General features: G+C 39.8%; 1 protein-coding gene across 1 annotated transcript in view; it reads left to right on the top strand.

The window, feature by feature from the left end:
- npepps (aminopeptidase puromycin sensitive) overlaps nt 1–27,998 on the top strand; it is a 136,016-nt gene that overhangs the window by 25,276 nt on the left and 82,742 nt on the right. Inside the window, exons 2-5 of the mRNA XM_078424846.1 lie at nt 20,123–20,207; nt 23,480–23,557; nt 25,694–25,815; nt 27,885–27,992. Of these exons, the coding sequence (XP_078280972.1) occupies nt 20,123–20,207; nt 23,480–23,557; nt 25,694–25,815; nt 27,885–27,992 (393 nt within the window). The remainder of the gene's footprint in view (nt 1–20,122; nt 20,208–23,479; nt 23,558–25,693; nt 25,816–27,884; nt 27,993–27,998) is intronic.

The raw sequence follows: 27,998 nt of genomic DNA, 5'->3' as shown, positions 1-27,998 counted from the left end.
TTTTTACAAAACCCTAGAGTTTCATTCCTACTATTGCTGAGGAGTTTTTAAAAGACCCCCCAATAAAGATATATTGCTGGAGTAACTAAAGCAGCAACTCTGAAGAACCTGGGTAGGTTACGTTTTGGGTTAGACCCTTTTTTAGACTGATAGTGGGGGGTGCTAATAATGTAGGGTCAGGATAAAACCTGGCAAATATTAGATGGATGCAAGTGAGGGGGCAGCGGGGGTTGATAGGCAGATGGTTGGACAAAGGCCAGAGATGAAAATTTGAAGTGTGAGACAAAAAAGATTGAATAGTGGTGAAGCTCGAAGAAAGGAATGTGGGTGGGTGGGGGAAGGGGAGAAATAAGTGCGTACAGTAAGCTACCCAACCCGGATATGAGGTACTGTTTGTAATTAGGCAGGGAAAGGCAATCAACAAATGTTCATTTTAATCCTCCTGCATCCACACTAGGAAGTCGTTGAATTTGTAAATGTACGTCATTTCCTGTTAATGCCATTTTTTTCTGCAGCAGCAATGAGCGTTGGCGATTTTCTCTGAATTTAAGATGTTGCTCACCACAGTGCATGATAACTATGAACATTCAGGGCATCAAAATATAGTTTGCGTGTTAATTTTTTCAGGAATTGTGAATGTTATGAATAAGAGGCCGAAACATGTACACGTTCTTTCCCTCAGTTTTTATCTTCCTTTGTGACTCATATTCACCGTGTCCTGTTCTTGAGGTTGCATTTGATCAGTCGAGTTACATTTCTAATCCTGCAAGAGGTGATGAGCCGTTTTTATTAAAGCTAGCAAGAAACCAAACAATTTCTTGTTCCTGTTGTCCTCAAATCAAACATATTTCATGGCCAATACCCACAAATTTGCCAGCTTCTGATTTGGAACATGAAGCGATAGTGAATTTTGTTCGCTCACAGTATGGAGGACGGACAACTTTCAATTTATTTTTAACCATTAGCTTTCCAAAGCCAACCAAACATGCAGGTTTAGATAGACATTTTCTCTCATTTTGAAACTTAGACTCAGGATGAGTGAACTGTAAACTTTTTAATCATGTCTCACTTTATCATCCAACTCTATGTTCCCTAAAAGTTTGTTAGGCCATTTCAGAGAGTAGTTGAATTTCATCTGTATCATTGGAGCATGCTTTCAAGCTGCTGAAATATATTCACTATTTCCCTCCCCTTGTTTAATTTACCAGTCTTTGGATCTTTCTTGAATCCTTTCCATCTTAAAACATGCTTCCGATAACTAGATTACCAGAACTGTGCACAATAATCCATATATGATTATGCCAACGTCTTGTTTTGCTGTGACACAAAGTCCCAACTTTTGTACTCGCTGCATGCTTGATGAAGGCAAGAGTGCCAAATGCCGTCTTCACCACTCTGTCTGCTTATGCCACCACTTCAGGAAACTAGGTACCTGTGCCTCTCACTCTTAAAAATAACTTGCCAATAAGTAACTTTCAGGTTTGCTGGTTGGTTTCAACTTAATGTCCTACTTTGGCAGTTTGGTTTGAGTGAAGGCAGAGATGTAAAGCGTGCTAGTGCAGTTTCCTGGCAATAGAATAAAAAAAAGTTGTGCCTGGTTTGCTTTGCAAACTTATTCCAATAAAGCCAAACCACTTGTTAACCATTGTATGTGCAGTAGGAAATTCTCTTCCTGGCTATTGTAATTGCTCAAGGTTTCTCAGAGATAATTTTGACAGTGATATCAACTTGAAACACATTGCCACTTCTGGGAAATATTTTTTATCGTTCACAGAACTCTCTAAGTTGGCAATTTCAGCTGTATAAAAATGCAGAATTCTTGCTGTTATCAGTATTGAATTTTATTATGATAGGCAAGAAAATCTATGCATCAAATTTGAAGGATAATTGTGGAAGCAAACCCCATTCTGATGAAGATTAATTGATCTGAAATGTTAACTTCCTTCACTGATGCTGCGTTGACTTTTCCAACTTTTTTTATTTTGGATATCCAGCATCTGCCGTGTTTTGCTTTTGGAAGCAGGAATAATGTTGTTTTAGAAGCATCCTCACCAATGCACACTTGCGCACAAGTGAAGACCATATAACCTTCCACAGGTGCTGCCTGACCTGGTGAGTTCCTCGCAGATAAACACAAAATGCTGGAGTAACTCAGTGGGACAGGCAGCATCACTGGAGAGAAGGAATGGGTGAAGTTTCGGACCGAGACTCTTCAGACTGAGAGTCAGGGGAGAGGGAGACAGAAGGGTACGGTCAGAAAAAGGGAGATCAAAGGGGGTAAATATCAAAGAAAATTTAGAATAGATCTTTGTGAGCTAGGGGAAGGTGACAACAAGGCATACAAAGTAATATTTAATCAGGAGGGCAGTCAAACCAGATGGAGAACTAGGATGGGGGATGGGATAGAGAGACATGGGTTACTTGAAATTAGAGAAGTCAATATTCATACCGCTGGGTTACAATATGCGAGGGGTTAATCAATGACTGTCACCGTGGCTTTGTTCGGGGGAGATCCTGTCTGCCCAATTTCATTGTTTCTCCTTTGAAAAGTTCAGTGTGTATTGATGGGGCCAGTGTGGTTAATGCAGTTTAAATGGAGTTCATTAACGTATTTGATAAGTTGTATTTAGGCAGACACAAACTGCTGGAGTATCTTAGTGGGACAGGCAGCATCTCTGGAGAGAAGGAATACGTGACGTTTTGGGTCGAGACCTTTCTTCAGACTTGTGGAAAAGTGTACAGACTTGCACGTGAGTTAGGAATAAATGAGTTAAAAATAACTGATCAGGATCACATCTCCATTTATGCTATGTTATAATGACTCCATATGATGCTCCAATTTTCAGGAACTTATCTGGAGCGCTAATCGAGGTGTTACTGTGTTTGCATTACATCGACCCAATAGTTTATAACATGATTTAGATTGGGAACTGGAGAACCACTTATGTTACTTTGGAAATTGACAAGCAGAAACGTACCGTATTGCATTTCACAAGTGCAGGGAAAAGCAGTCTGTTGCAATCAGACACCATTGTTTCTAAAGAATGTTGCTGCTACACAATGGGCGGCCACCTAAATGAACAAACAATCGCTTCTATTGACACTTGTGCAATGATACTCTATTAAACAATGTAACGTACAACCTTTAGCATTTTTAGCTCGTAGTAACAACTGCCATTGAAATACATTTATTTTGGAAATTTTGCAGGATAAATAACTTTGTTATTGCAAGTCTGAAACTCTAGCCCCAAATCCCCTTTCACCTCTATTGACACCATTGTCTCTATAATGCGATTTTGTGTAACGGTTTCTTAGGACTTTACTATTGTGCTTTAGCAAAACTACCTGTATCTCATCATGTTTGCTTCTTATTTCCACCCTGCTTTCACATTCACATAGACCTTATCTTCCCTTCATTAGTGTACGTAGCAGAATCAGGATGGAGTTGAGTGGGAACATGGAGAAAATGGTGAGATGGGTTTGGTGCAGCTGTTTTGAGAACCGGCAGAGACTCTGCCGAGCGACATCCACATCATTAAAAAATTGATTATTTCTCTTGCTCTAAAATAAATTGTGTGTTGGCTATAAGTTTTGGTGAATATTGTATTGATAAACATAACACATTTTGCATGGTTACTGAGCTTCTGTAAATTGGTTTGCAGACATTCGCTTGGTTCTGAGATCAGCTCTGCGCACTCAGGTAGATTACCATTTACACTGGCGCAGGTTCAATTATTTTTGGATTATCTCCAGTGTTGTTATGGTACCATATGCAGATTTGTTAAGTTACTGACAGATGATGAAAAATTGGGCAGTACCTTCACAATAAATTTGTTTGCAGACCTTTACCAGGCGCCTTTGGATAAAATGGGAAATAGACTGAATAAATCCAAATCTTAATATTGCCAAAAATTAATTCTTGTTTCCAGTAAAAAAAAATAAACATATTGCTCTCTTTCTATACTAGTACTGGTTTATGCTGGATTGGCAGTTCTCTGGCAACTTGCCTAAGTGGCTGTTTTTCACTTGTCAAGATTTGAGTGTTGGTAGGCTACTCAGTAATAACAAGAATTTGCATTTAAATACATATTAAATAAGAAAAAAGCATTCCCAGGTGCTTCCTAGTAGTCCAAGGACAAAGGGTGGAAGCTGAAATGAAGGAGGGAGTTCAGGAGATTATCTTCAGTATGCCATCTGCCTGAGGGAAAGGTAAAGGGCTCAAATGTGGCACAGAGTTGGTCTTCAGGTGCCTGTGATCCCTGCCCCCCCCCCCCCCCCCCAATGTGTTGGAGTCATGAACATGAATCAACATCTGTGCCCTCTCCCCACTGTTGAGGCCTGAGTTACGCTCATTTGGCTCGGATAGGCTGGCCATTTTGTTCCTTTGCCTGACATCAGACTGTTCAAAATATTTGAAGCTATGGTACAGCAAGCACATCGCCGGGTGAATGGAAAAGTAATTCACAAACTGTCTTTATCTTTTTCTAAAGTGTCACATTTCACTACTACAACCCCCCCCCCCCCCCCCCCCCCCCGCCCAACTCCTCAAACAAATGGAAATCTCAGGTCCATGGCAACTTTAAAAGACAGGGATGTTTAAAATGACACAATGAACTGGATTCATCTGCTGGTATTGCATAGAAATCCAATATAAATACCAAAAGGACTGCATCTCCTGCTATGCTAATACATCTGCCTATGAGCAACTTTGCCCCACCTGTAGCAGAATCTGTGGATCCTATATTAGCTTCTTCAGTCACCTTAGCACGCACAGAACTGAGGTGTAAGTGGGTCATCCATGATGTTGAGAATAACATCTACAGATGCACCATGGGAAGCACCCTATCAGGATGCATCACATCTTGGTTTGGCAACAACTCTGCCTAAGACCACAATAAATTGCATTGCGTTGTGACTGTAGTCCAGTCCATAACACAAACCAGTCTTCCCACCCCACCACATAATCTACACTGCAGTCTGCAGAAGGGTCCTGACCCGAAACGTCACCTATTCATGTTTATCATGTGGATAAATGTGAGGTTATCCACTTTGGTGGCAAGAACAAGAAGGCAAATTATTATTTGATTGGTGTCAGATTAGGAAAAGGGGAGGTGCAACGAGACCTGGGTGTCATTGTATATCAGTTGCTGAAAGTAAGCATGCAGGTACAGCAGACAGTAAAGAAAGCAAATGGCATGTTGGCCGTCCTGCTGCTGTTGTACAGGGCTCTGGTGAGACTGCACCTGGAGTATTGTTGGTCTCCTAATTTGAGGAAGGACATTCTTGCTATTGAGGAGGTTCACCAGGTTAATTCCCGGGATGGCAGGACTGACATATGATGAAAGAATGGATCGACTGGGCTTATATTCATTGGAATTTAGAAGGATGAGATGGAATCTTACAGAAACATAACATTCTTAAGGGATTGAACAAGCTAGATGCAAGAACAATGTTCCAGATGTTGGGGGAGTCCAGAACCAGGGGTCACAGTTTAAAAATAAGGGGTAGGCCATTTAGGTCTGAGATGAGGAAAAACTTTTTCACCCAGAGAGTTGTGAATCTGTGGAATTCTCTGCTACAGAAGGCAGTGGAGGCCAATTCACTGAATGTATTCAAGAGAGAGTTAGAAATAGTTATTGGGGCTAACAGAATCAAGGGATATGGCGAAAAAGCAGGAACAGGGTACTGATTTTAGATGATCAGCCATGATCATATTGAATGGCAGTGCTGGCTCGCAGGGCCGAATGGCCTACTCCTGCACCTACGTTCTATGTTCTCCTGGGATGCTGATGACTTGCTGAGATACTCTAGCATTCTGGCTTTCCATGGTTAACTCTTCACACTGCCTCGGGAAAACAGCCAACGTAACCCTGGTCATTCCCTTTTCTCCCCTCTCCAGTCGAGCAGCTTGAAAGCATGTACCACCGATTTCTGGGACAGCTTTTTCCCACTGTGATCAGATTACTGAATGGTTCTCTCGTAAGCTAAGAGTGTAACTTTGATCTCCCAATCTACCTTAATGTGGCCTTTGCACATTCTCTGTAACTAATGCTACAAAACTTTATTCTGCACTATTTTTGTCTTTGTACTTGTATATAGCTTGACTGTACTCGTGTTTGGTATGATTTGACTGGATTGCATGGAAACACCAGATTTGAACAGCTTCACCCCCTCTGTTACCAGAGTACTCAACACTTGTCCGATCTTCCAGCCTACCTTATTGCGGACATTGGACTTATCCCCTGGAACTGCAATGCTGTAAACTATACACTCTTGTGTTTTTTTTCTTTGAACTACCTGTTGTTCTTGTGTTTGGCTTCTCCTTGGCACACGTGACAATAATAAATCAATATCAATGAGGTTTTTCACTATCTCTATACATGTGACAACAATAAACCGATACCAAAAGCTATGTTCTGTTGTGTGGAAACCTGCAGTGTGTAATGGCTGGTTATGATATCTTTGTTTCTTGAATAAAAGTCCTGGCTTCTGTAGTTGTAGCAGCCTTTAAATAATTAGATAAATGGATGAAATTGAATCGTGTAAGGATGTGGGGGATGTTGGACTAAATAGATTGCTATTCGAAAGATCCACTACAACTCATTTGGGTAAACAGCTTTCGTCAGTGATTCCATAACCCATTGTTGCTGCATCTGGGCATTGTTAACTGGTACTAACCTTTGATCCTTTAAAAATGGTTTGGTTTTACATTTGGATGTGATTTGTAGTCCAATGTAATTTTATATGTTTTAAGTTAGAATATTGGTGGATGCAAATATGAATACAGTTGGCACAAATAATATGAAAGTGTAAAGCCTCTATCATGTCTTTGATCCAAACTTTGTTTCAATTTTTTACCAATCCATAGTGTATGTAATTGAATCCAAAATTTCACTCAACATTTCTTCTGCAGATATTCCAGTATAAATGAAATGTCAATTTTAGGCTCCAGAGTTGTTTCACTGGTATTCTGATTTATCTCAAACTAAGAAAGACTTCATTCTTCCATCAAACCAGTGAAGCTTACTGCATTGCTTTATCAATTGTCATTGCAGTAGACAGATGTGTATGATATAGTGCTCTATTGAAGCTTTATTTGACTTATTTATCAGCAAATAGTTTTGGCAAAAATAAGAACCACCCAGTCTTTCTTTGTCTTCAACTGATGTATGAATTTGCAGCAAAATGTTATGTGACATGCTGAGGCTTGTTCTCTGACAGCGTTGCGTTACTGTGCAAGATGCTTATCATTGAATTAATATTTCACCAGCACATGATTGTATATATTCATGTCAAAATATTTAAAGGGTAAGGTGATATGTTGAATTAGTGAAGCTCCAGTGACCACTGAGCCAGCATCTTCCATAGATACAAATTACTTGCATCTACAAAACAATTTAAATACTTAATGAGCATTCAGTGATGTTGGGGAGGAGCAGCTGGAAGTGATGCAAAAATGCAGTGAGCAGCTTTGAAACTATTCTTCAATTCTGTTGGGTTTACTCCTATAAAATGGCGTACTGACTGTCTTGTATACTGTGGAAATCAGTCTAAGGAATCTAGAGTAATAAAATCTGAAATTGTAAAAGTTCAAAAAATGCTCCATCATTAAATGAATAATAAGATTATTCTACCTTGCACGCACCCAGCTGCTCCAGTCCCTGGAGTGTACCTGGCCCACATTCCCAGTCTTCAGCTCAGGCTGCTCAACAACCCCAGATCCTACAATATCCACAGCTATCTGCTTCAGCTGCCCATTACTCGCGTAGCTGATGTGTGATGCCAACCACACTTGGTCCACACTCCTGAACCCTGGCACCAGTTGCTCACCAGCCATGTTCCTTGCTTCAATGTCCATGGCCTTGCCCATGTTCACTGGCCACATTCTGACCACTGGCTGTTTCTGTGCACAGGAATGTTTCACTGGCAACATTCCTGAGCTCCTGGACCTCATGGTGTGTCTGCCTATATTTGTTGCCCACAATCTTGACTTGAAACCCAGGACCTGCTTTCACCTGCCCACAATCATTCCCCACTTTCCCATCTATGCTTCTGCAAAAACCCAATGTTCTCGCCTCATTTCTCTTAATACTGCACCACCTGTCATGAAACACTGCTCCAGACAATGCAAATTATTTTCTGAGCCAGTCTTGCTCAGCTTCCTTGCATAGGTTTTATGAGCTTCCCTTTGCAAGCTTCGATGTAAAGTACACTTTGTATGTCATCAGTGGTTCTTGTGTTGAAAAAGAGTTTATTAGCAGCTGCCCTCTTATTGTCATAGACTTGGAATCAAGAATATTTACGATACGATATGATGGAACTTTATTTATCCCAGGAGGCAAATTGGTCTGCCAACAGTCATAAAACACAAGATACATGAAAATGAAATTAAAGAGAGTGGAAAGTCCAGGATTGGGGATGCGCAAAGATTGGGAAGGAAGGGGGGGGGGGGGTGGGGGGAGTGGGAAGGGGAGTCAGTCTAGCCCACGACAGAAGGGGGAGGAGTTGTACAGTTTGATAGCCACTGGGAAGAAGGATCTCCTGTGGTGTTCTGTGCTGCATCTTGGTGGAACCAGTCTGTTGCTGAAGGTGCTCCTCAGGTTGACCAGTGTGTCATGGAGGGGGTGAGCTATATTGTCCAAGATGCTCCGCACATTGAGGAGCATCCTCCCCTCCAAGATTTAGGTGAGAACAAGTTAAATCTATCACAACAGGCCAAAGCCATCATAACTTGATGCTGAATTGCCTTTTTTTAAAACCTAAAACCCTACCGGTAAATTAGTATTTATGTTTTTTATTTTTTTTAATCACCACATGATGCTGTGCTGTGAGCATCAAATGACAGGTAGAAGAATATTACAAATGTTTTTGTCATATGCACTGAAGGATTATTGCATTACTTGACAGGTAGAAGTGTACTACGAAGTTTTCTTTAAACTGCTGTTTAGCAGGTAATTCACTTAATGGTTCAGTGAGTCACAAAAGTAGTTGACCTTCATTTTCTGGGGGAAAAAGTTGTCTTGCTTTGCAAAGTTGTAATTCTCCAAAAGAACATAGCCTGTGAGCCTCAGGCGATCTTGGTTTCTCTATGAACATTTTGTTCTGCACTTGTATTTAAATGTCCATAGAATGCACAGGGGGTCTGTTATTGTTGACAAAAGTATTTGTGTATTTTCTTATCACCATGCATTTGCATTAATTTGGCTGCAGGTATTTTGCATGCATTTGTATTAGGGTGATGGAAAGTTTAGTTGTGCCGGTTGTATTTTATGAAGAGGAAATAGATTTCCTCAATTCTGTAAAGATGCTTCAGAGTATGCTATCACTATATACAAGATCCTTGCAAGTATTGAGATGGTATTGAACCGTTTCAAATAATTGTGATGATTATCAGGTCATTGTCATAATTTTATTGTGGTCTGAAGTCCAGAAGAGTTTTCATGATCATGCATTGGACCATTCCGTGGTTGAACACAGATGATTGAACATTTTGGGTTGCTCAGCAGATATGCATCCAGAAAAGCAGATCGGGGAGGTCTTCATTAGCAGCATTAGCTCAGTAGGCAAAAATCTAATATGAGCCCAAACTCAAACATTTGTGATTATAACCAGCAGCATTAACAAACTTGAAGAAAAAGCTACAAGTTCCTGCAGTTCCGAATTAGTCTTGAGGTGGGAACATTCATTTGACTCCCAACTCTTAACAGAAAATTCTTGATTCCAGCCCACATTTCATCAATCATGAGCGTGATACATTTTAGTCAATGACACGGTATGCATATGTTTGAAGTTTCTCAAATATGCTGCCTATTGTTCAGGTTGAAGCACCAGTTAAAACTTCATTTTGTTGCTGGTTTGGAAGTGGTTTAAGGTGCATTTATAAGTAACTGCCAATGTGACTGAGCATTTGCAAGATTCAGTTTATCTGGAGATTGGCAGCCTTGGATATTGATTGACCAGGTAATTTAGAAAATTGCTGAATGTTTCCAAATTGCTAGCTGAATTACTCTTTAGATCATTCATTGCATAGATTTCCTCTATATTAAATTAAATTTCAAAAATCCAACTAAACTAAAACATTATTAATTTAAAGGGATTTTGGAATTTCTGGAAACCTGACAAATTTTCAATTGATTAGTTCTGGAGGCATATTTCATATAGAGAACAAGAACCCCTGTATTTATTCCTGAGTTGGAGTGAGTATTATGTCAATGCTAAAGACATCCCATTGGCTTTGACCAGAATTGCCTGGATGTAATCCTATACCTTCAGATACAAGTGTCAGAGGTTATGGGGAGAAGGCAGGAGAATGGGGTTAGGAGGGAGAGATAGAGCAGCCATGATTGAATGGCGGAGTAGATTTGATGGGCCGAACGGCCTAATTCTACTCATCACTACTTGACTTATGATTTTCAGAAGCTTGTTCAGACTGAACCCATGTACTCGATCTAATGTCTTGTCTTATCCTGAATTGTGCTTCAGATGACATATACTATAATTGTTTTTGCTAATATGCAACAATACAGCACAGGAAGGGTCTCGCTCTGAAACGTCACCCATTCCTTCTCTCCTGAGACGCTGCCTGTCCCACTGAGTTATTCCAGCATTTTGTGTCTATGCTAGAACATGCTCTTTGGCCAACCATGTCAGTGTCGACCATGGTTCTAATCAAAACTTATTCCATCTATCTGCACATGATCCGTATCCCTTTATCCACTGGCTGTTCACACGTCTCTGTAACTGTCTCTTAAGCACTGTTTAATGCACGTGGTTCAACAGCTTTCCATGGTAGTACATTCCAGATACCCGATCATTTTTTTAAAAACGAGTTCACAAATCATCTTTAAACTTTACCATTCTTACTTTAAACTCATGTCCCTTACTATTTCACCTTTCAATCCTGGGGGATAAAGACTGCAGTTGTACAGGGCATTGGTGAGACCTGGAGTATTGTGTGCAGTTTTGGTCTCCTAATCTGAGGAAAGACGTTCTTGCCTTAGAGGGAGTACAGAGAAGGTTCACCAGATTGATCCCTGGGATGGCGGGACTTTCATATGAAGAAAAACTGGATAGACTAGGCTTGTACTCGCTGGAATTTAGAAGACTGAGGGGGGATCTTATAGAAACATATAAAATTCTTAAGGGGTTGGAGAGGCTAGATGCGGGAAGATTGTTCCCGATGTTGGGGGAGTCCAGAACCAGGGGTCACAGCTTAAGGATAAGGGGGAAGTCTTTTAGGACCGAGATGAGAAAACATTTCTTTACACAGAGAGTGGTGAGCCTGTGGAATTCTTTCCCACAGAAGGTAGTTGAGGCCAGTTCATTGGCTATATTTAAGAGGGAGTTAGATGTGGCCCTTGTGGCTAAAGGGATCAGGGGGTATGGAGAGAAGGCAGGTACAGGTTACTGAGCTGGATGATCAGCCATGATCATATTGAATGGCGGTGCAGGCTCGAAGGGCCGAATGGCCTACTCCTGCACCTATTTTCTATGTCTATGTTTCTATGACTGACTCGATCCGAGATAGAGCTCTAGAGCCTAGTGGAATCAATGGATATGGGGAGAAGGCCGACACAGGTTACTGATTGTGGATGATCAGCCATGATCACAATGAATGGCGGTGCTGGCTCAAAGGGCCAAAAGACCTCCTCCTGCACCTATTTTCTATGTTTTAACCTATCTATCCATGCCTCCCATAATTCATAGATTTTAGGTACTGGCAATGATCCTATTGGTTACAGACCCCCAGTAAGAAAAACACCCCATCTCCACTGCTATCTGTCTTCTCTGACCAAGACACTTTTGGATTCACTTTACTAACTCGTCATGAATCCTATGTGACTAAATCTTGTGGATCAGCCTACCAGGGAGGACCTTGTTAAATGGGAATTCCATCCTAACTCCATCGTCTGTCTTTAATCCACCCTCTGTCCAACAATCATCTACTGGCCCTTTCCTCCCTCCCTTTCATACTGGGTGTCTTCCCTTTCCATTCTCAGTCATGATGTAATGTCTTATCCCAAAACAACATAAATTATTTCCCTGCCCGGGATGGTGCTCAACCTGCTATGCTTCTCCAGCAGATTCTTCGTGGACTCATTTTAGAGAACATTCATTCAATCATCTTTGTTACTTTAAATTTCATCTTTGTCCCCTGCACAAAGCCTTGGTGACTATTGTTAATCAGTTTATGCCTAACTAAATCTAGTCCCTCAGAATCTTCAATACTTTTCCTACCTCTGATGTATGTCTCACCGGTATATTTTTCTGGTTTGTCTCTTTTTTTTATAACAAAGGAACAACATTAACTGTTCTCCAAAGATAAACACAAAAAGCTGGAGTAACTTAGCGGGTCAGGCAATATCTCTGGAGAAAAGGATGACCTTTCTGGTCGAGACCCTTCAGATTGAGAGTCGAGAGAGGGAACTGAGAGATAAGAAAAGGTACATAGATCAAATTAATAAAAGATATGCAAAAAGGCAGATCAAAGCCAGCAATGATGATCAAGGAAAAGTAAAGCCCACAATGGTCCATTGTTGGCTGTGGGGAAGGTGATAAGTAATATTAACAGTGAAACTCAGCAGGGCGACAGTGAAACTAGTACAACAACTAGGGCGGGGGAGGGACGGAGAGAGAGAGGGGATGCAAGGGTTACTTGAAGTTGGAGAAATACATATTCATACAGTTATCCAGCACCTTGCCTATGACTAAAGAAGTTCCAAGATCTGTAGAGGCAGAAATCTAACAAATCTTTAGATTATATATGCTAGTCTCTGAAGGAAGGGGGAAATAAAGAATAGAAAATGTGTTTTTAAATTGGGCTTAGCACAGTGTTTAGTTTGGTAAACAGAACTATGCACATTGGTTTGCAGCAGTCACTAATGCCAGTTGTACATTCAGAATACAAACTTAACAGAGACCTGTAAAAAAATCTGTTTTTAAGAAAATGACCTGTGTATCAGCTATTTTTCATCTCCCGCCACCCATCAGGCAAAAGGTATAGAAGTGTGAAAACGCGCACCTCCAGATTCAGGGACAGTTTCTTTCCAGCTGTTATCATGGAACTGTATCACAACCAGAGAGCAGTGCTAGTTGGTGCATACCTCATTGGTGACCCTCGGACTATTCTTGGTCAGACTTTGCTGGCTTTACCTTGCACTAAACGTTATTCCCTTATGTATCTAAAATTATATACCCACATCAATTTGCATACAGGGCAAATAGATCCACAGAGGACGCCATCTCTCTGGCTCTTCACACTGTCCTGACTCACCTAGAGAGACAGGGCACGTACGTGAGGATGCTATTCATAGACTATAGCTCCGCCTTCAACACGGTCATCCCCACCAAGCTCATCACCAAACTCCACCAGCTAGGCCTCAGCTCGTCATTATGTGACTGGATCCTGGACTTCCTGCTGGAACGACCGCAGGCAGTGAGAATGGGCCCGCACCTGTCCTCCACTATCATCCTGAGTACCGGCACACCACAGGGCTGTGTTCTGAGCCCCATGCTCTACTTCCTCTTCACACACGACTGTGTTCCTGCATTCGACACCAACACCAACACCATTGTCAAGTTTGCAGACGACACAACGGTGATCGGGCTTATCACCAACGGGGATGAAACAAACTATAGAGCGGAGGTGCAGAACCTGGCGGACTGGTGCGCGGATAACAACCTGTCCCTAAATACCACCAAGACCAAGGAGCTGATCATCAACTTCCGTAGGTCACATAACGGGGAATATGCCCCGATCTCTATCAACGGGGACAGTGTGGAGAGAGTGTCCAGCTTCAAGTTTCTGGGCACTCACATTTCGGAGGACCTAACATGGTCCAATAACACTGCTGCACTGGTCAAGAAGGCACAGCAAAGACTGTTCTACCTAAGAACACTGAAAAAGTCTGGTCTACCCCAACAGCTGCTGACGACCTTCTACCGCTGCACCATAGAGAGCATCCTAACGCATGGCATCCCTGTGTGGTACCTCAGCTGCACGGAGGCAGAAAGGAAAGCTCTACAGCGGGTAGTCCAACTAGCTCAGAGGGCCATCGGAACACAGCTACCAGACTTGGAGGGCATCTACAACACACGATGCCTCAGAAAAGCCACCAGCATCCACAAAGACTCTTCACACCCCTGCCACAGTCTGTTCGAACTCCTTCCATCGGGCAGACGATACAAGGCCTTCTACGCCCGCACCTCCAGACTCAGGAACAGCTTCATCCCCAGGGCCATAGCTGCTATGAACCGGTCCTGCTGAGCCGGATGGTCACAACGCATAGATCAACTTGCACTTTATCCTGTCTAAAACTGTTACAATTGTTTCGTTGGGCTGCTGTTGTCTAAATTAATTAAATTATTGCATCGTATGGGAGGTGCATTCCCAATCTCGTTGTACCCCTGGGTACAATGACAATAAAGATATATTGTATTGTATTGTACAGTAATGGCTCAATTGTAGTCATGTATTGTCTTTCCGCTGACTGGATAGCACGCACGGTACACGTGACAATAAACTAAACTGAAACTGAAATTATTTGCGCTTTCCCCTTAACTAAAACTATTTGTGTTTTCCCCTTGAATAATCCATTTAACAATAACTGCTTTACCATGATTGTTATTAAATATTAAATTAACAATAAATATAGGCCAGCCTTTTAATACTTTATTTCTTCTATTTCTGAACTGTTTAGCTTTGTCTGATTTTCTTTCAACAGCAGCATGCTACAAGAATATGATAAGCAAACCTTGGCCTCCAGTTAGACCAATATTCAAAAGCATCCACACTTTGCTAAGCTTTTTGTATCCTTGAGCAAATGATTAAATCAGACTCTTAAGGTATTATATCCAGGATATCTTGTATTGCCCATTTGTTTAAAATTGTAACTATAAATTAATCTAAATGTACTAATATTTTTGCCGGACACTAAACTATCAGCTAATCAAGAAAGAGTCATATCCATACTTCTTAAGGCTCCTACTTTGGCTCAGTGGTGGAGCTCTTGTTACTGCCAGAAAGTTTCTGTTCAATCACCCTTTGATCTTGCACATCTACATAAGTGCAGTTACAAGTTAATTATTTCTAAAATGTTATGGGATATTAGTTAAGCTATTGTATAAATGAAATGTCCAGATTGATACTTCAGTACAGTTTTGCATCCAAATTGTAAACTTGTCATTTCTAAACATAATTCCTACAGCAAAACTATTGCATCTCTTTTGCAAGTCACATGAAATAAAATCCTGGAATTGAAATCTAGGTGACTTGCAGGAATAGAAATTCTCTTGTCATGTATTAACAACTGAACCAGTACCACTAAAATCATAATTATCTGAAATGTTATCCATGTAGTCAATATAAACTCTGTATTCAATTTCTGAGTTCAGGTGAGGGGAGCTGCAATAAATATTCTACTTTTTAAAAAAAATTGGCAAGCTGCCTTCTTTAAACCCTGATGAAATTTAAATAATGCTGCTAAAAATCCTGTAAAATCTAACCAGGCACGATTTTCCACCCTCTCAGTACTAGTGTTGTCATCTCTTACTTGAGCTGAGGTGAGTGTCATGTTGGAACCAGAGTTAAATTGGATATTCTGCCTTGCATTGCTATATTGACGATTCAACCCAGCTCCACTGCAATGCGATCATCATCCACACTTTGGCTTAGCCACCATATCATATCATATATATACAGCCGGAAACAGGCCTTTTCGACCCTCCAAGTCCGTGCCGCCCAGTGATCCCTGCACATTAACACTATCCTATACCCACTAGGGACAATTTTTACATTTACCCAGCCAATTAACCTACATACCTGTACGTCTTTGGAGTGTGGGAGGAAACCGAAGATCTCGGAGAAAACCCACGCAGGTCACGGGGAGAACGTACAAACTCCTTACAGTGCAGCAACCGTAGTCAGGATCGAACCTGAGTCTCCGGCGCTGCATTCGCTGTAAAGCAGCAACTCTACCGCTGCGCTACCGTGCCGCCCATCACACTGAGATCATAGAATATAGAGCAATGCAGTACAGCAACAGGTCTGTTGGCACACAATGTCCTGGCTGAACACGTGCCTAATCAAGCTAATCCCTTCTGCCTGCGTATGATCCATATCTCTTCATTTCCTGCGTATTCATGTGCCTTTCTAAAAGTCTCTTGAAAGCCATTATCTTATGGTCTTCCACCATGGCCTCTAACAATGTGTTCCAGGCACATACAGCTCCTGTTTATAAAATAAATTGCCTATTTTTTTTAAATGTTCCTTGCCTTAAAGCTATGCCCTCTAGTATTTGACATTTCTACCTAGGGATGGGCTTGGGGGGGGGGGGGGGGGGGAGATTCTGTCTACATTGTCCATGCATCTCATAGTTTTATAAACTTCTGTCAGGTCTCCCCTCAGGCTCCGACGCACCAGAGAAAAAGTGCAAGTTTGTCCAATCTCTTCGTATAAATAATATCCTCTAATCCAGACAGCATCCTCGTAAAACTCTTCTGCACCCGTCCAAATCTCTCCTGTAATGTGGTGATTGGAATGGGATGCAATACTCCAAATGCGATATAACCAAAGCAACTGCAGCATTACTTCCTGACTCTCATACTCAATCTACAAGCTAATGAAGGCAACCATACCATAGACCTTCCATCTACTTGTGTTGCTAGTTTAAGGTCTCTCTGTACATTTAGGATGCAACCTTTAAGAATCTTGCCATTGACTGTATAATTTCTGTTTGCATTTGATCTCTCAAAGTGGAACAACTCACACTTGCCCCGAATAAACTCTATCTGCCATTTCTCCACCCATATCTGTAACTGATCTATATCCTGCAGTATCCTTTGACAGCCTTCACTGTCTCCAATGTCTGCTTGCTGAGTTGCTGTTCTGGCTCCCACCCGTCTGACTGGCTGTTTTCCCGTGAGCGAAGGAGGCTCGATCCTTCCTGTACCTTTGTGTATAAAACTGAGAGGCATAAATAAGGTGAATGGTCATACTCTTCCCCCGTCCCCCTGTGCAGAGTCTAAAATTAGGGAGCAAAGATTTAAAGTGAGAGGGAAATCATTTCAAGGAGACCTTTCACACACTGTAGTGAGTAGATAGAACGAGCTTCCAGAGGAAGCAGTCGAAAGAGGTACAATTAGAATCTTTAAAATCCATTTTGGCTGGTACATGGATAGGAAAGGTTTGGAAGGATATGGACAAATGGTGTTGGAAGGAACTGCAGATGCTGGTTTACACCAAAGATAGTCACCTATTCCTTCTTTCCACAGATGCTGCCTGTCTTGTTGAGTTACTTCAGCATTTTGTGTCTACCTTCGATTTAACCCAGCATCTGCAGTTATTTCCTGCACATCTGTGCTGTTTAACTCTGACTTCACTTTTTACTTCCCTTTCTGACTTCTGATTTGTCCTTTGAAACTGAATTTATCCAAAGCTTTTCTCCCAGCATTGTGACTACTAGCGTTGCTCTTCCCCGGTATGGATTTAGTTTAGTTTCAGTTTTTAGAGATACAGTGTGGAAACTCGCTCTTCGGCGCTCGGAGTCTGCACCGACCAGCATCCCCTCAAACTAGCACTATCTGACAACACACACTAGGGACAATGTATACTTATACCAAGCCAATTAAACCTATACTTCTTTGGAGTGGGAGGAATCCGAAGATCTTGGAGAAAAGTCATGCGGAGTACAAACTCCGTATTGACGGCACCCGTAGTCGGGATCGAACCCGGGTCTCAAGCTCTGCAAGGCAGCAACTCTACCGCTGTGCCACCGTACCGCCCTAATGCTGTAATCCCCTGTTGCTGCAGCCAGCAATATTTCTCTGGAACCCCTTCTCACACAATTGGCTAGTCTCATTTTTCCTTTAAATTTGTATTCTTGGATATTTTCCGCTTCCCCATTCCCCCCCAAGACCATGTCATCTACATATTGCAGCAATACTGCAATCACTTCCTCGTATCATACGCATCTCGGGCTTCCATCTCAAAACATTTGTCAATTTGCATTTATTACCCCCAGTTGTGAAATAACCAGTTAATCTTTGTATGGGTGCAGCCTGATAAAGTTCTTGTATATCTGGTCTTCATTTAACTTTTGATGTTTTTTTATATACTTCTCATAGTAAGCTCATAAAAGAGTCACTTTAATAGAAAAGTTGTTCCATTGCCTTTACAGAGTATTACGTGAGTTGTATTAATGATTGCATAATTTTTGTGGATCTTGTGTATGTCATTATCATGTTATATTTCTTTTTGGATGGATTGGCTCGTCTTAATGAATTAGGGATGCATGGCTTTGGGTCTGAAGTGGATTTCTTGGGACTTGCATACAGTTTCAAATTATCAAAACACACAGCATCCACCACATGTATATGAATCAAAATTCTAATTGAGGAATGCAAATGTAGTTGTGTGAAAGGTTGACGGCAGGTGGGAGAACATGAGAGAAGCAAAAAACAGCTAAATGGATGGATTTTTTGCAAGCTGAACACCTTCCATTATTTATGCAAAAAATTGAAATGTATAAACAAATGAATTGTGATTATTAATAGTGCACATTAATATTGCCTCTCCTCGTTTGTAATCTTGCCCACATATCTACTGTGACTTCCCTTCCGAGTTATCTCTGGATTACTAACGTCTCCAGCCCTCCAGTTGAGAGGTCAATGAAGCATTGGATCAACTTTTATATCTATGCCGATGATGCCAAACTTGTCTTTTTTACATATTCAATTTTCACTACTCTGTCTAGTAGCTAGTTTTAAATTAAAGTTGCCATTTTAGTCCTTAAGTTGACTGAGCAGTGCATAACCTCTTATGTTTGATGCAGAGAGGGTTTATAAGTCCGTGCAGGATTTATCATTGTCTGCCTATTTTCATCGTGTTTGGTCTCTGCTCTCGGTGTCAGCCTTGAAGGTTTCATCAGCATCGTCTTCGTTCCTAATTCTTTTCATGTTACAAAAATAAGTTCCTGATCACTCAGAATTACTTCTGGTATCTTATCCTGATGAGTTTATACTCTACACTTGATGATCAAGCTTCAGGGAACCTGTCCATCCACACCAAAATTAATGTAAAAGTCTTTACCTTGATACTTCCTCACGATCAGAACAAAATCCTACTTGTTGGATTATTGCAAATCACTCTTCTTAATTTTTCTTTGTTTCTTCTCACCATCTTGATATTGTCCTCCGCTTTACTCTTGTTCCCCCATCAGCCCCTTGCACATTCCTCTTCTGCACAGCAGTCATGGATATTTTACTTGGTTGCAAGTTCATGCAGTTGTGAATTATTTTAACTATTTCTTTAGACTACAGTTTCAACTAGATTATGCAACTATTTTCTCTAGTTCACGCTAAAGGGATACTTTATGAACTTGCGTAAACTGTTACCACTATGAAGGTGGTAAAAAAGATTTAGAATCTATTTGTGAAACTGATTCTTTATGAATAAAGATGTCATTTTCAATAAAATACTGAAGATATAAAAACTGACTATTACAGAAGATCAAATACTTGTGTGACAATTTGTAATAAATTGTATTAGTCCCACTCTCATGAGCTGTTCTTAATTTTTGGTTTATTTTAAAATCTGAATTATAACGCATCTAAGAGCCTGCTCCTGATTGGGTAGAAATATAAATATTCTAACAAATGCGAAATCAGTGGGGCTAAGAAAGGCTGAAGATGTAAATTGGACCCTTTTGCTGCTAATATTCTAATGATACAGTCCATAACCTGCCATCATTCTTGGATGAGGATATTTTAAATGCCCCACAGAAAAATTCTAGTATCAACTCTTCCATATAGGAGAATGATGCAAAGTGGGTATCTGCATCCAGATACTTAGGGTCATTTGTCTAGGGTTGTTCTTATGTACCTTTTCATCTTGGGGGGGAGGGGGTGAGGTCTGGTTGCCTCCCTTCCCCTTCCGTTACTATATGTTAAATGGAAGGTAGTATAGCCACTCTTGTAAAATGGAGTTGGATAATGAGATGAAAAGAACCATGAAGATTAAAATAATTAAATGAGAGTGATGATCATGTGTAAATTTCAAATTTTGTGATGGCATTTCTCTCCCAAGTTTACTGATTTTTATATATCTGTGTGTGTATATTTACAGGTAAGACAGGCGACCAATCAGATTGTTATGAACTGTGCAGATATAGACATCATCACAGCGTCATTTGTTCCAGAAGGTGGTCAAGGTAAGATTGCAGTTTAGTTTCAACCATTGCTCCACTTTAATTTATGTGGAATATGCTGCTAATCACTGATATTAATCTATGCATTTTAAATATAGATGGTCGCCTCTTTTTTAAAATCTGAATAAACTTTGCTATTTAGGGTCAGGGTGCTGTTCTACTTAGTATCTTTGAAATTGTCCTCTTCCAATGCTTAATGAATTGTTAAATGCAGAGGTTGATATCCTTTTATCATTTAACTAGTCAGTGCATAAATGGTGCCATGCACACATCGTAAATATTGCAGTTTAACTTTCATTGCCAAACTTTTAATCTGCTTAAACTCTATTTCACTTTGGGGGAACATTTGTTTCCTGAAACTGACCATTCATGCAAAGTAATGTGGATTAGAGGTCCCTAGATGCACTGTGGATCCTTTCAAATGTATAGGGAATAACTTGTGTTTTAGTACTCCTGATTAATCTGATCATGACAAAGGAGAAGACTTTGAAAACTGTGAATTAGGTTTGTTCAGGAGTAGATTATAGAAAACAGATCTGACTGGTTTATAACATAAATTCTGTCTCCATCCACAATGAATGGATCTCTGGGAGCTGATTGTGGAATTTCCCACTGGCTGTACCCTGCCCCTCTGAAAAAATAAGGTGCATTCCTCTTGTCAATCACTCTCACAGACTCTTCAATTCTAGAATTCTCTAGTATCTCTAAAAAATAAAATAATTTAAAAAAATAAATAAATTCATATGGATCCTGAAGTGAACAATTAACTTTATTTAAATCAAAGAATTCCACTTCTGCAACATATGTTTTCATCCCTGCTGAAATCATCGTGTCAGTTTTACAAACTGCACACAGTGATTGTTTAGGACAGGCTTCCTGATCCCCATTAGCATTGGCTTCTTGTCCATTAATACTTGAAACATAGGTTTATGTGTACATCCTTCCGTGGCTGTATATGACCCATTTTCTGTAAATCTTACCATCCACAAGACTGAAGTCTTCCAACCCTGGCCTCTTGTTCATCTACCATCCCTTTGACTTACTGTTAGTGGCTGTACTCTCAGCCTTGGGCAGTGATGTTTCTGGCAACAAATTGAAGGATTAATACATAAATGATTATTAAACTTTTGGGACCAGTCAGATAATTTACATTGCTAATTTAATTTCTGGTTTTATGCATTTGCACTTTTGTAAAAGCAACACTATGATAGTACGATTTGAATTTAACTTTTCGGTGAGAAGAAATATTTTGTAAATGTTTTAAAATGTGTGCATCAAATAAATTTGTGCTTCTGTTTCAGTTATATTTGTCACATTTGTAGATATGATAGGAAGTAACAGGAATATGTGAAGCAGATTAAAAAGATTAAAGTTAATTCCAGTTTGTGATAAAACATTCGGAAAAGAAGGTCAAATCTGACACACACAAATTTTGGGATTTATTTTACATTGATAAAGAAAGTGGAAAAAAATAGTGGTTATAGTTGAAGTTGCAATAGTGTTCTGTTTTCCTTGGGTAAACATCTGTATCTGACAGACCCTCCAGATTTTTGCAGTTCAGGCTATTATTTTATCATTATATTGGCCACATACCTATGGTATCAGACCCTCAGCTTTAGAATTATACATATTTTATCTATAGTTTTGTGTGACATTTTGTTAGATAATGTTATGGTTCCAGACAAAGAGGCTCTGTATTTTTGGCTGCTTTAAATGCTGTAAATTTATGGGGAACAATAGGTGTCTTTGACATAAGATGTGAACATTTATTGCCACAGCTACATTATGATTGCTAAATGTCTATTAGTAACTTTTCATCTATAGAATAGGAGTCAGAATGAAATCCAAGGTGTGGTCTTATTGAGCCACTAAGAGTGCCATTCAGTTCACCATGGTGTCCCTCGGTTAATTTGGGGAAGTTGAAAGGTTCTGCTTCATTCTCCAGCAAAACGTGTGTGTTTGGTTATTTTGTTGAGAGCATGTATTTTGTTGTGCAGTAATGATCCTCACACTTATAGCTTGACAGTGTTCCTTGTTAGACTGTTCCATGAATGGTAATAACTCATTGAAATATAATGTTCCCGAACTATGATGATAAGCCATGTCATAATTGAAAAATAATTGACTATGGTTAATCTGATTGTGCCTGCCCTTGGCCCTTTCGACATGCATTTGTTTTGTAATTAAGATCTATGATATGGAGGCAAAACATTTGGCGTGTTTATCCTATTGCCTGTAAAACTGCCCTGGACAATATTTACAGTCTGACTTCACAATGTAACTTCTGTTATCTGTAATTGCCAAACATATCTTTCTATCACTTTACCGTATAATCAATGCAGGGGATCAGCACTAGTTCAATGATTGCAAGAGGGCATGTGGGCATAAGAGCACCATCAGACTAAAAGTGATAGTACAACCAGGAAATGCTGCACACAGGATTACATGTGTGCTGAACAAGCAAAGTAGTATGTTGTAGAAAGCGCTAAGCACAATGTATCAGATCAAAGAGCTGCAATCCTGCCACATTTAATCATGAACAATTAAATAGTTAACGGGAGGAAGAGTCTCCAAGAAGAACCCCATTCTCAACAGTGGCTGGATGGGGCATGCAAACACACATGTTGAGGCTTGAAGCATTAGTAACGATGTTCAACAAGCATTGCCAGGTTTGAACCACTGAGATCCAGACCAAACATCTGAATGCCAGAGGCAAAAAAAGATGTTATTGACTTTCAAGTAAAAGCAGTATTTGATAGTGGTGTCATAGAGCCCTGGTAAAACAAAAATCAATGCATTTTAATGGGAATGAACTCCAGTGATTGGCATCGCAGCCTTGTACAAAATAGTAGAGTTGTAGTTGTTGGGAGTCCAGCCTCTGGTAGTTCCACAGGGCAGTGAGCCAGATTGGAACGGAAGATTTTTGCAGATTATACAATGTACAATTTTATTCACAACTCTTCATCAAAGTAGCCGCTTTGTGCCTGCATGCAGCAAGACCAGGATAGCCTTCAGGCCTATGCTGCTGTATGTTATGTGAAATTGGTGTAGGACTGTAGCTGTTCCAATTGACACAATAATATTTAAAGATTAGAAATGTGCAATAAATACTGGGATGCCATCAATGTCCATTTCCCAAGAATTTTAAAACCATGCTCTAAAGGACGCCAAAGAAATGTTTGTAGCTTGTGCAATAAGGTTAGTTCCAAGTTTTGCTATTATTGTGCATTCCAGCTGAACATAAATAAACACTTTTTGTATCTATTTCATTTTAGAAATAAATGCAACAGGGTTCAATTATCAGAATGAAGATGAGAAGGTGACACTGTCATTTCCGAGCGCGCTACAGAAAGGTAATTCTAGATCATGGAAAGTAAAAGGATATTCTCATATTTTGTTCCAGCTCATTTCTGTTGTTTAGCTTTTAAGACCTTTTAAGTTTCAATTTTACACTTGTGTCTCTGCCAGTTTATTTATGTTTAGTGACAGAAACACTGACTTGCCAATGTTTGTCATGTGGCTGTAGCATATTTCCCAAATGTACATAGTCAGCCTATGATTCCCATGCATAGATGACCTCGATGGATGAAATGGATGCCACAAATGCATTCGTTTCTACTTGGACATTGTTCCATTGTGTGAAATCCATCCTTCAAAGTTAGAGCTGAACCTAAAATGATTTCAGGGTCATTGCATCCATTTCTGTGTGGGTGCTCGTTTCTTGTGTTTATCACTGTATAGAGAAGAACTACTTGCTTGCTCTTTAAAAAGTGAGGCATTCCATAACCTAATAGTTGATTATTACACTGAGTATTTCATTATCAAGATAATTGCATTTTATCAGATCAGTAATAGAGAAATTGTTATTTTAAACAAAAGCAAAACGTTTGATCTACTTAACCGGTTTAGCATTGATAACTGTTGCTAAATTATTTTGAAACAAATTTGTTGACTACTGGACAATTGGTGAATCTCAGTTGGAAAAGCAGGTTGTTGGTAGTTAGGTGCTTGTGACATCTTTGTTATATGCCGCAGCATGGAATGCATCATGGATCTATAAAACTTGAATAGCCTGGGTGATGCATCAAATGTGTGAAAACAAGAAGGGACTTGGCACAGATGGTTTTGGGATTGGAAAGGACAACCATCCCAGGGCCCACCTTGATAGAAGTTAACGGCTTGAATATTGATCAATAAAGGGAGGAAGCGTTTCTTTAAGGAGATTTGAGAAGAAGGGTCTCGACCCGAAACGTCACCCATTCCTTCTCTCCTGAGATGCTGCCTGACCTGCTGAGTTATTCCAGCATTTTGTGTCTGCCTTTGAAGAAGATAGTTTGTTAAAAAGGATAAAATTGTAATATGAAAATCCTTAATGCTGAATTTATGGTGCAAATGTATAGCAGGTCAGTGTTTGAGGGGCTGCTAGTTGTGTCCATTATAACTTGGAAACCAGGGATAAGAAGAAAATTTCAGTTATTAACATTTTTTTTATTCAATGGTTGCTTATAAGAACATAAGAAATAACAGGAATAGGCTGTTCAATGTCTTATACCATTCAGTAAGATCATGGCTGATCTTTCACATCAGAACAACTTTCTTCTATTTGTGCCATATCCCCTCACTCCGTCCATTTACTGTATTTACTGACCACCTTGAATTTGCTCCGCAGCTGAGCTTTTAAAGCTCTTGGGTAATGAATTCCAATGATTCACGATACTCAGTATAAAAAGTTTTCTTGTCTCAATATTGAATGTCCAACCCCTTTTGTAATACCGCCTGCCCAGCATATAGAATACTGGCAATGATGTCGCCCTTATCTGAAAATAGCTTAAGACTATCACCTTCTAGATTTATATAATTTACGTGCTTCTTGTGTTTTGGAAAACCGTTTGTGCTGGAATCTTGTCAGATACTTCTGTGTGTGTGTGGGGCTGGATAGTAAAGGCCAAGAAGGAACATGCTTAAACTAGAAGGGAAAGAATCCCGATGAAAGAATAGGAAGTTATATTGATTAACAATTTAGTGGAATGCTACTGTCCTCTGAATATGTATGTCAATACAATAAATTATTAAATAGAGATTGTATAATGCACTGTATTAATAATCAGTACTTTGATCCTGCTTTAAATTTGGCTCATATCAATAAAATGATGTGAACATGCCTTCCTTTTGGCTGCCGTTGGGTTGTCATTTTCCGCATGGTAATTGTAGCTTCACAAGTATCCAGATTTGTAGCGGAAGAAGCCTGCAAGGGAAATACTCGTGTGGAAGACGAGTGTCATTTCACAACTGTCATTTATAATTACAAAAATAATAACCAATAAAATGTTTACTACCCAAGCACTTCCCGAGATGTCCCCTGGGTGTAATAAACGTAGTCAGTTATGGGTTTATCGTGCAACCATGACAATCTTCTTGGTCCTCCACTTTTATGGTCTGAAGCGTGTTCCTGTTCGTATGGTATTCATTATAAGATTACATTTTACCAGGTAATGGCACTTTGAAGATTGATTTTGTTGGAGAACTCAACGATAAAATGAAGGGATTTTACAGAAGCAAATACACAACACCGTCAGGAGAAACCCACTTTGCTGCTGTTTCTCAATTCGAGGTTAGATAACATAATTCTAATGTCATGTAATGTCTTTTTTGTCACCTTTCCGATCTATATTGTGTGACAATCCAGGAACAAGTTTGAGAATGATGAATTTTTGAATTTTTGGTGTGGAGGAAATGCTCCAAATATTGTCTACATTTTGTCACATGTCTGAAATTGTTAACCATATTAAATGTTTCCTTTGGGTAGATGCTCATCAATGTCTGGACTTTATGCAATCTTTAACTATTTGGATATGTTTCTTTAAATTTGCTTAACTTCAAAATTTTATTTTAAAATATATATCTTTCTTAGTAAAGCAATATTTTTTCTTTTTACTGATCAATGTAATTACATCACAGTATAAAAATGCATAAATGATTAATAATGGAGAAGTGAATTTCAATGAGATGAGCCCAGATACATGGTCAGATGCAGGAAAGGTTAAAAGCGATGCAAGTCAAATGGCGGCAAATAGGACAAACTTAGGTGGACATCATGGGCAGCTTGGACCAGTTAGGCCTTAGGGCCAGGTTCCATGCTCTGATTCTATGACTGAAACCAAAGCATGGCAGGCAAAAGTGTATTTGAACCAGGGGAGGTCTTTAAAGTAGAGAGGGTTTAGTATCGTCTCAGTATGTTTCCATGAGGGAAACATATAGGGAAATTAAAAATGGGGATCCATGGATGACCATTAGAGAGTAGAGTAAAAAGAAGAATGTGACAAATGTCAGGTTGTTAACACAAGTGTGAACCAGGTTGATTACAGAAAGATCAGGGAGGAAGTGAAAAAGGAGGTAAGAGAACATGAGAAAAGATTCCTGAAATATTACGTAAACAGGGCAAGAGTTTAGAGAAATGGAATCTTTCAAAAACCAAAAGAAAAAGTTACTCATGGAAGTCTAATGTGTAGTTCAAATGATAGTTCTACTCAATAACCAAAGTCTAGTCTCTTTTTGCTCTAGTTTATTTTCACACCAATGTTTAAATCGTAATGTTGTATCCTTATTGTTTTGATGTGGTTATGCTTTATTTTTAATTGTTAACTGTATGTTTGTGTTGTCATTTGTGAGTGGAGCACCAAGGCACATTCCTTGTATATGCATACTTGGCCAATAAACTTATTCATTCATTCATTCATTCATTCAAAAATCATAGTAATAAAGGCAAGCTGCAACTAAATTGGAAAAAGTTAAATGTTATATCTTCATTCTAAAAGGGTATAAGAGTTTACTTGTATGTCCCTCTATTACATCTTTTTGCAACCAACTCATTTCTGTTTATGAACGGTTAATCGTTTGATAGAGGGACATAGAAGGAAACTGTTCCCATTGGGGGAAAAGTTGAGACGTGGGGGACAAAGGTGATTGGTAAAAAGAACTAAAAATGGCATGAAGAAAACAATTATCAAAGCAAATGGTTAGGGTCCAGAATACTGGACAGTGCTGAAGACACATTCAACTGTCGTGTTCAATTGGGAGATGAATAAATAACTGGAAAATGGGAAGTGGGAGGTTGTGTCTTACTAACTTGATCGATTTTAGTTTTTGTTTTGCGGAGGCAACAAAGGTGATTAATAAGGGCAGGGCATTAGATGTTGTCTACATGGATTTTACCAAGGCATTTGACCCAGAAAAATAAGGTGTGCAGGATTAACAGTGACTTGGTCATATGGTTTACTGATCAAACACACAGGGTTATGGTGAAATGGCAAAATTCGGGAAGGTCGGTGTGTGACCAATGGAGTTTCACAGGGTTCTGGCTGGGATCTCTATTGTTTGCGATACACACAGTATAAATGACTTGGACTCGAGCATAGACAGATTGGTTAGTAAGTTTGCAGATGATGCCAAGATTGCTGCGGACACAGAGGAAGGCTGTCACATTATACAGCAGGATATAGATCGGCTACAGAAATGGAGGGAGAAAAGGCCAATGGAGTTTAATCTATATTTACACCTTCCATAAAATAATGTGATGTGTTGAATTTAGCTTTCTTTCTCTCTAACTCCATTCTCACGTAACCCTTTTGTTTTCTTGCTACTCCTGGTCTTTTTCCTTAACCCTCCCTTTATTCTTTCCAGCCAACAGATGCAAGGAGAGCATTTCCATGTTGGGATGAACCTTCCATTAAAGCAACGTTTGACATCACACTCATTGTTCCAAAGGACAAAATTGCCTTATCAAACATGGTAAGT

The sequence above is a fragment of the Rhinoraja longicauda genome, chromosome 29, assembly GCF_053455715.1.
Source record: "Rhinoraja longicauda isolate Sanriku21f chromosome 29, sRhiLon1.1, whole genome shotgun sequence".
NCBI lineage: Eukaryota > Metazoa > Chordata > Chondrichthyes > Rajiformes > Arhynchobatidae > Rhinoraja > Rhinoraja longicauda.
The sequence above is the reverse complement of the archived record's forward strand: the minus strand, read 5'-3'. Positions and strand labels throughout refer to the sequence as shown.